Consider the following 9,431-nt stretch of genomic DNA (forward strand, 5'->3'; position numbering starts at 1 on the left):
AAAAAAAAGAATGCTTGATGTTTTTGACTTGCTCTTAAAAGATCTTATGGATACAAATATTCTATTTGGGGGAAAAGTTGTTGTTTTTGGAGATGACTTTAGACAAACTCTTCTTGTTATTCGAAATAAAAAAAAGAAGATTTTATTGGAATTGGACTTATGAGGGCAAAAACAGATCCTTCTTTTTGTGATTACCTTATGAGAATTGGAATTGGACAAGAGAGGGTCAACACTAATAACAAAATTGAACTTTCAGATTCTATAATTATTACTTTTACAACTGAAGAAGAATCTCTGGACCATTTATTCGTTGTGACAGTCTCAAATGTACACACATGCTCCTCTAATCCTTTTTTTGCAGATTCTCGCATTGTTCTGACGACGAAAAATAATTTTGTGAATGAAATCAACGATATTCTTATAGCAAAATTTCCAGAAAAAGCAACTACATTTGTTGGCTTTGACGAAACCGTTGCATAATGATCAAAGTCAATTTAAAGACCTATTACACAGTTTAAATCCTGCTGGTTTACCTTCTTACAAATTAACTTTAAAGGAGAATTGCTCCATTATATTGCTGCGTAATTTGAATCTGTATGAAGGTTTATTCAATGGTACACGATTGATATGTTGTGATATTAAGACACATGTTATTAGTGCTAAGATCGCGACAGGAGATTTTAAAAATAAGCACGTATTTATCCCAAGAATACCATTATTATCATCACAGGACGAAAGAATAGCAGTTCAATTTAAGAGAACACAATTCCCAATAAGATTATTCTATGCTATGATTATAAATAAAGCGTAAGGTCAAACTTTGGATTTCGTCGGAATATATTTACGAGAACCTATTTTTTCACACGGTCAACTTTATGTTGCCTTATCGAGAGCAAAGAGTTCAAGTTGCGTCAAAGTACCGATCCGACCGTCCACACTAGCCAACCGTGATGATCATTCTACATACAACATTCTTTATGACGAAATCATCCAAAGAGCGTCCTTGTAAGTGTTCCGCTACCCCAAGATAGAATAATTTTTTTCGTTTTATTTTGTTTGTCGTTTTATTCACGTACATTTTGTTTCATTTTTTATTAATCCTTGAGTAGTTAAACAAACAAACTTATAATGCTCTTGGCTCTGTAATATTGTCGTGTTGCTACCTTTATTCTTGTGCTACGTAATTATTCTCTGCCAATTCCTACTCTCCATTTTCTTTGATTTACCTTTTTCTTTTTCCCCAGATACTTCCATTTATCTATTACAGAGAGAAACTAGCAAATTTAGTTGAACTTCTCTCAAAATTACAGTAAATGAAAGGATTGGTGATGCTCTATTCTTGCTGTATTATTATTTACTCTATCGTTACGTGTGTTATATGAGATGGATTTAATAGTTTTCTGTTGTTGGAAAATCCAATGTAGGAGGCTTGAACCAACTTCCAGTGTACATTCTATTTGAGAATGCTATAGAGGCCATGCGCTTTCAAGAGATTGATTCTGAACCATATGTTTTTGCTCCTACCATTATGAAGGTATTCTTTGATACGTCCTTGATCAAGATTGATTTGTTTTGGCTCTATTTTGGGTGTTGCTCTTTAGCTTACTATTGTTTCTACTTAGTCTTTAATCAAGATTAAATTTTTTTTGCTCTATCTGATTTATCCAATAAAGTATTTTTGCTGAATTTGATGTACAAGTCCAATATTTTCATATGAAAATTCGTAAAAAAGAAAAAAGAGAAAAGTTGATGCCTCCTTTACCATTTCAACAATTGAATGAGATGGGGGATTTTTTCTCTAATTTGATTTGGTTGGTCATTGGTAAAGGGTCTCTCTATTTGGTATTGAATTGGCTGGTGTCAATCTTGAACTGGACTTGATATCAATCTTTTATTTGGTATTCCATAGTGATATAAGAAAGTATCCTCTTATGACTTTGGAATAGAATTTGGACTCCAAAGGTCTCTTTGAATTTTTTACTTTTCTCTTCACATGTCAAAATTAACATCTTTCCCTGTTGTTATGGATAGATATGGATCTCCACTGCTTTATTTACAGCAGACAGACTGAAAAAAAAAGTATCATTGGTTTGAAGAGAGAGTTTAAGGATGCATCCTTTTCACTATAAGACATGCTTCTGCGCCTTCATTAGTAGTCTATCATATTTTTTGTTTGAATTAATTAAATTATTGAATATTGGAGTGAAATTGGCCAAAATAGAGAATGAATAATAAGGCATAGTTGATGTTATAGGGTCGGCTCGATAATTAAAAACATTCAAGAGTCCCTCAAATGCATGCTTTTGGTTGTTATATACAGTTGTAAAAGTCAAGCATGTTTCGTAGCGTTGAGTTTTGGAGAAGGTACATTTTTGCATGGTTGTCCCAGGAGAAAGAATATAACACTAGAAATTTTGTAAAAGCATGTTACTTAATATTTGCTAGAAATATTTCTAAAGCTACTTATATTATGGGTTTTCCAAATTAAAAGTAAAATTTAACTCCTTAATTTGATAATAGACAAACTGTTATTTGAAATAAGGCTCAAATTCAGGTGAAAAATTTAAAAATGAGCTTGTAATAATATACTTTTTGGACACACTATTATTAGGTATTTTCTAAATATTCGAAGAAGTGTTATCAGTTACCTTATGAAAAAAAATACTCGAACAAGTGCTTTTCCACTCTAAAAGCTCTTATATGCTGCATTCCTAAAAGATGCGAAGTGAGTCAATATGACTTTAGATTAAAAAATTTATGTTACTATTTTATAGAAGCTTCTTATATAATAGAGAGTTATGATACACGAGTCGTTCATCAAAATAAAGATTTATACACTTGCCTGGTTTGAGGTAACAGACTTAAAGGATGGTTAGTCAAAACAGTTAAACGTTGCTTAAAATTACTTCTTGTTCTCTTCATTCTCCAAATATTGATGTTAGTTTAAAGTTGAAATCTTTGAATACTTAGCTGTTACTCAGCATTAATGAAATCATTTTTACCTGTGTTTCTTATAATTTTCTAATTTCAATGTTAATCAGTCATCACCTATATTAGACATTAGACATGCTTTTTTTGGTGAGCACCAAATTACTCTATCAGTCATTAGAATGTTATTTCAAAGGTTATCTTCTTGCAATACAAAACCAGCTTGCTCTGGAGAAAGATAGGTACAAAATTCATCTAGCTTTTATAGCTGCTCAAGAGAATTCCTTGATTGTATCTGACAATGAGCAGGTATCGAGACGCTTACCAGTTATAATAGTTTGCATTTATTGAAATGGCGAAATGTTATCATTTTTCTTATAATTAGTTGGAACTTACAATTCTTACACATCTTGCTAACTGCAAGAGCATGTTGGATGCTTCCAGAGCTGGTGGAGACTTCCATTTAAGGACTGCTACAAATATGTATCCTCGCATCCATGAAGCCGTTGAAAAAGCTCAGGTACTTCTTAAATGGCATCTTCAACCAGCTGAAGAAAAGCCACCATGCTTAATATGTTTGACTTTTCTCCTTTAAGGTTCTTTTTGTTGGCTAAACATGGCCTGGAACTGAAGTAGTTCTCTGTCTGATTTTGATTTGGTAATTGAAGCTAACGGTGTGATTTCAGTTAATTTACTGGTGTATTTATAGTTGGTTATCATGTTATAGTAGGTGATTTGCTTAAGTGGTTTTGTTGGGTTTCTTGCTGTCTTTGTTTCTTAAATTGTACTCAAATGTTTGAGGAATAATTTGACTTGCTTTTTCTTATTTGGTGATTTGATGATGATCCTACCTTTTTTTGGTTTCCTGTTTTTTATTTTGTTATTATTGACCAAGCAGCTCTTGTGCGGTTGCATTTCTTGTGTTTGTGTTTTTTCTGTCTGATTAATTTAGTAACAGAGCACAAAATTATGATTCTACTTTTGGATCTTAATAGTGAAAACATCAGCTTGAGCATTAGTCCAACTAGAGAATTGTTCTTGTCAAGGAGTTGAACTATTTGAATAATGGTTTCTAACATTTAAAAAAATTGAATTTGCCCTTTGTACTTGTGGTGTTTTTATTATGTTATTCTAATACTGAGATATTGTGTAGTAGTATATAGAAAAATACTATTTGGCGATATTGAATTTGAAATGTGAAAATTATCCAGGGATAGAGGTGTGCTTTCTTCGATCAAACTGCTGGTCAAACATGGGCTCTCAAATTAGATAACTTAATCTGTTAGTGGGCATGGTTTTTGCCATTGTTTTGATGATTCAGTATCTTGGTTTCCCATATGGGTAGAAAAAATAAGAACAGTAGTGGATTCACCCCTATGATTATCAGCCAAAGACTCTTTGCGAATTAAGTTTTGAGTTATAAGTTATCGAAGTCTTTGCTCACATATTATGGTAAAGTTGTTTTGTTCAGAGGCAAATGAAAGTAAGCATAAAATATCACTTTATGATCTGAACTTTATTGCTCTTGTAAGCTCATATTGACCTATCTGTGCTCACTACTACGGTATCTGATAAGCAATTTCCCTCATATTTCTTTTTTCTATATTTACAAGCACTAATAACTGCAAAACAATACCTATTATGGATGGTAAAACTTTTCAGATTAATACATAGAAGATAAGATAGCTGTTTCATTTAATAACCATTGTATTTTACACCTTGTCAGCTACTTCCAAGAGGGAAAATTCCGCTTCTTCAAAAGAACACGAATTTTGTGCAAGAAGTTAGATTTATTGGAATTTTCATACATGATGCTTTTGCTCCTAAAAGAAAGAAGGCAAAAATGCTCAATTTTGTTGCTGCGTACGAGAGAACTACTGTTAGACTTGCCCCCAAATAGAAGGTACTTCAGCATTTTGAGACAAAATATATGTTTAATTTTCTTGATTTCTATAGAATTTGTTGGGTCTGCATGAGCTACAAGAAAACATAAAGAAAGGTAGTATAAGGTAAAATTCTTCTTGAATTACTGCTCTTATTAAATTTTACTTGTTTCACTGTTAACTGCCCCCTTAAAAATTTTGTCTTTGCTTATTTTTTCTTCTGTTTACATTTAAAAACTGTCTATGCACCATTCTTCTTCTTCTCAAATCTTGCTCTGTCATTGCCATGATTCTAAACCTCATATACTCGCCCTTATTTCAATGTTGCTAAAGATTATTTGACATAAAACTTTATCATCTTTTTGACAATAATGCTAATTGCTATCATTTTACACAGGTTTGTCAAGATGCTACTGGAAAGTTATAACTTTTTGTGTAACAATATGAATTAGAAATAGAAAGATTAGAAAAAATAACATTTATGTAGTAGCTATGTACGGTCTCCTATTACTCTGTAACATTTTTCTAACAGATCTGTATCTTCTATTGCTGACAACATAAATCAAGTGATAACAGGTTGATCAATTAAATCTAAGAACAAATACGAATATAACGAGAAAGATTAGTACACTTCACAGACAATAATAAACAAGAATCAAGGTACAAATACCAACATATGCTTAGCTGAACACCAGAAACAAGCTTATAGCTTGAAAATATAGTCTATAGAAAGGTAAAAGCTCAGATTTGGGGTAAGGTTGTGTACATATCACCCTCCCTAGACCCCATATGCGAAAAATTACTAGGTTGTTGTTATTGTATTCAAGTAAAGCTATTCGAGTAAAGCTTGAAGAAAATATGGAATGGAAACCCTATGTGCATTTGGTGGTTCATATGGAAAGACATGAGTTTCTTTTCTTTGGAAGATGTACTAAATCCATGCTGAAGATCAAGAGTAATTGTATGCTCTTGTTGTAGTTTTGATGCATGAAGGAATATGTAGGAGGCTAAAACATCACTAATTGCCTTTAGAGGTTCTTTCCACCGCTAAAAAATTATACTTTTGCTTTTTGGAAAAAAAAAAGTTCGAGAAAAGAAGTTCTAGGCTTTACTTCAAATGGCACATTAATCAAACTATTGGTTGAGTTAATGCATCACAAGAACTATATGCAAGCATCAAAAATGATAATGTTGGGACCCTGCAATAACTTAATGCAAAGAGTTAAAGAAAAACAGAAATGTGCTGCAGCTTATAGTGCAATTAAAATTTGAATGAAGTTTCAAGTATTGTGAAGAAAAACAAGTAACATTGAGAGATATAATAACATATGAATACTTTAAGAATTCATGAGCCTTTCCATGACAAACTTATGAACTTTAGGAGCATCAATAGTTACTGCCACTTTGACTGAGTGTTTGTTAGACTATTCACTTGCTTCAGCAAACCTTGTAAACCCAATAGAAGATGTAGTAAGTAAAGGATGAGATAAAATTCTTTACCTAACCAAGGCCTTTGAGCCATTTCAAAATTCGAAAATGGTCATACCTTTTGATTATCTAAGGAGAAGCACCGATAATAGCTAAACTCCAAAACACACTCCAAAAAGGGGAAGAAGAAATTTTCAAGTGCTTAGAAAGGTTAAATCAAATGTAAGAGGAAGTAGTAAAAGAATAAAAAGGTATTTAATACATCAATAGACACTATTGAACATCTTTTGTTCATCAAAGTCCTTATTTTGTTGAGTCCAGGATAGCAGGACGTGGACCTTGACCTTTCACATGTTAAACAGTTAAAGAGTCAGAGTTCTTCTTATTCAAGGGTATCAGTAAAAGGGCAAGAATACAATCAAAGAACATTTCCACACAAAATGTAGGAACAGACAACACATCACTGTTTATTTTCTAGGATCCAGGTGTAGATAAAATTATTTGGTCACGCGAGAATATTGAACAATTTCAGCTAAGATTAGCTTACAACTCATTTGTATCAGCACAAAAATTTGGAAACCTCTCTGGCCTTGGCCATGGAAAGAATCTCAAAAACATGTGATACATATAAAGTAGCATGCTTCAGCTGCCTAGGTTAAAGAAAAGAAATACTGACTAAGAACATTTTAAAGAGGACAAAATGGCAAATATACAGTAGCAATTTCATGTATGAAAGAGCAGTTAGACTCACACATATAATTGACTGATATAACTAAATACCTGTAACAAGCATAACTAATCAACTAAATTAGCAATATGACATCTATGACAACACAGCCGCATTTCACTATAATATACTTTCCATTATCATCACGTTCACGCAATTACACAAATAGAAAACTATTAGAAACCCAAAAGAACCACTATATTAAGAATCAGATACAGAATGCAAAAATATTGAACATGTTCTAATAAGAAAAATACACTCTATGAATAAAAAGTTTGCAACCACATCTAACTACACCTATATTCTTCCTCGCAACAACGCATATAACACCATTATATGTGCAACTCAAAATGCACAGGTGTATTCTTAACTACATTTGTTACCTCAATAGCTGCCCACATATGTTTTAACTTTTCTTGCTTAATATCATTCCACGATGATACTCCCAAAGGACACATATTGCAGTCACGAACTATTTTTCCCAAGTGCCTCGAAAATAATTTGCTCTTTATTCCAACCGTTCGATTGTTGTAAAAGGTTACTTTCAGCTTTTATCCGACTTCAAGTGATGCAACTTCTTTGCACTTGTTCCTACGTCGAACTCCTTTTACCTTTGCAGGATTAGATGAACCTACAATTGTATAATTTGGTAAAAACTATAGCAACAAAATTTAGTTCAAGAAATTACATACATGGATTCAAAATGCCATACATGTTTCAACTGTTTGGAAGTGTTGCATAGGAAATAAACTTTTAATTGGTATATTCTCTTTTTCAACCAAAGATCTAAGTCCTTGTCCACGTTCTTGTCCCTTTCTCTGAACTATTGTTCATGCTCTGGAAAAAGATAAAATATGAAGACACTAACATTAAATGGAAGGAACTCGATCTAAAATGCCACTTCTCTTGCCAATTCACAGCTGATTTGATTGCAATGAATTCAGCAGATTTCATTATAACAAGCACATATCAAGCAAAAGCTAGAAGGTAAGAATTGGAACTACGAAAGCGGAGAGCTAATAATTAGGCACTCATATATATTTCAGCATCGCTCTTCCACTACCATTGAATACATACCACTACTCAGTAAATATATTTGCCTAAAAGTTTGCAAATTTATGAATCTCATTCTTGAATACTTCAACATATGCAGCAAGGATAGACAATTATTGATATACAATTGTTCCCTCTTTTGAGAACTATCCACAAATACAAATAACATCATTGAACATATCAGCTTCCAAACAAAACTTAACGTTAAACTTTTAGCCAACTAAGATGAGGAAGTAAAATTTACAAGCAGCTGGTGAACTTTTAGTTATTCAAGAAATAATTAGCTTTTTTTTTTAAAAAAAGCTACAAATATGAATTAATTAATTCGCCAGACACATAATTCTTCAGACACACAATACGCGAAATATATAAATAAACTTTAGAGAAATAAAATTATCAAATTAGGAATCCCAACCTAATAATCTTTCCATTGATTAATTGACCTACAAATGTATATTGCATTTTTTGTCATCTACCTAGCTTCTTCGGCGATTAGGATATCGAGTAGGTGGAATTCGAGAGGATATTCAATGCCATATTATCAATATTTCTACGGAAGCTTTCTTAGGCCCAGTTGCTAAAACGATATTCTTGTTTGACAATGCCAATTTTATGTCCGATTTAATATTATGTAGGTGATAATGTAATTCATGCTATAATTCGCATACAGGTGAAGCTAAGTCAAATTCAAAAGTTTCCTACACGGCAAGATTTTTATTTTTGGTCATGTCTAAGTTTGTCCCAACTGGGGCTGAATAAACATGATAGTTTCAGTATTTTGTTATTTATCAAGGAGAAGAAAAACTCAGAATGAAATTGTGAAAAAGAGCAACTCAGAAAAGAGGTATACCTGAGATTCGTAAATGAGCAAAGTTGAAAACAAGAGTAGACCTGCGATTCGTAAATCAACAAATTTGTAACCTTTGCTTTGAGAAAATATAAATTTTGAGAGATGGATAGAGGGAGGCAGAGAGGAGTGCATTTGGAGACTAGGGAAAATCGATGAGTTGTGTTTTGGGAAAACAGAGTCTCTTTAGTTTTTGGAATTTTTAATTTTAGTATATTAGTTTTGGCGTCTATTTTTTAGAAAATAATTTTTTTTAACATTTCAATTTCATATTTGGCGGCATTTTCTCTCGCTCATGGCCCTCAATTAGAATTTGGGACCAGTTACTAATTTTTTTAGGGACCAGATTTAGCACCTTCGCAATAAAATACAGAATTAAGGACCACAATATAATTTCGTCCCAATACATATACTTTTAGAGACGAGATTACGTCCCTAAATATTGGTCGCAGATAAGCCTTTTTCTTGTAGTGAATTACCGTGAGTCTTAAATTGCAATTTATTTTGTGTTCTTATATAATACTACAGATGCTTTAATTGATGAATCTCGATATTGAGCAAGGAT

The 9,431-nt window shown here is 32.4% G+C and overlaps 1 protein-coding gene and 1 long non-coding RNA gene across 5 annotated transcripts; one reads left to right on the forward strand and one right to left on the reverse strand.

The window, feature by feature from the left end:
• The first annotated feature begins 1,122 nt into the window (after positions 1-1,122).
• Positions 1,123-5,363, forward strand: LOC107796615 (DNA polymerase I B, chloroplastic/mitochondrial-like). Of its 4 annotated transcripts, none has more exons than XR_012704028.1 (6): positions 1,123-1,325; positions 1,425-1,534; positions 3,125-3,237; positions 3,353-3,448; positions 4,655-4,831; positions 5,209-5,363. XR_012704028.1 is itself a non-coding variant. In XM_075241331.1 (6 exons), exons 2-5 carry the CDS (start codon positions 1,478-1,480, stop codon positions 4,826-4,828), a joined length of 414 nt encoding a protein of 137 aa, XP_075097432.1. In that variant the 5' UTR covers positions 1,124-1,325; positions 1,425-1,477; the 3' UTR covers positions 4,829-4,831; positions 5,209-5,363. The 4 variants fall into 4 exon arrangements, 2 of the variants coding, with proteins under 2 accessions (XP_016474896.1, XP_075097432.1); XM_075241331.1 differs by having other exon boundaries at positions 1,124-1,325; positions 3,151-3,237; XM_016619410.2 differs by having other exon boundaries at positions 1,425-3,237.
• A 1,653-nt stretch (positions 5,364-7,016) lies between these two features.
• Positions 7,017-9,056, reverse strand: LOC107796616 (uncharacterized). Its single transcript, XR_001650442.2, has 3 exons — positions 8,870-9,056; positions 7,679-7,803; positions 7,017-7,597 (listed from the first exon to the last, which is right to left on the reverse strand). It is a non-coding gene; the product is annotated as an uncharacterized LOC107796616 (long non-coding RNA).
• Between the last annotated feature and the right edge of the window lie 375 nt (positions 9,057-9,431).

This window comes from Nicotiana tabacum, chromosome 20 (genome assembly GCF_000715075.1).
Source record: "Nicotiana tabacum cultivar K326 chromosome 20, ASM71507v2, whole genome shotgun sequence".
Classification (NCBI taxonomy): domain Eukaryota; kingdom Viridiplantae; phylum Streptophyta; class Magnoliopsida; order Solanales; family Solanaceae; genus Nicotiana; species Nicotiana tabacum.

Coding starts and splice junctions, on each gene's coding strand:
- LOC107796615 (XM_016619410.2), top strand. CDS start 3,067: ATGCTTTTTTTGGTGAGCACCAAATTACTCTATCAGTCATTAGAATGT. Junction 3,238..3,352: donor TTGTATCTGACAATGAGCAG/GTATCGAGACGC, acceptor GCTAACTGCAAG/AGCATGTTGGATGCTTCCAG. Junction 3,449..4,654: donor AAGCCGTTGAAAAAGCTCAG/GTACTTCTTAAA, acceptor ACACCTTGTCAG/CTACTTCCAAGAGGGAAAAT.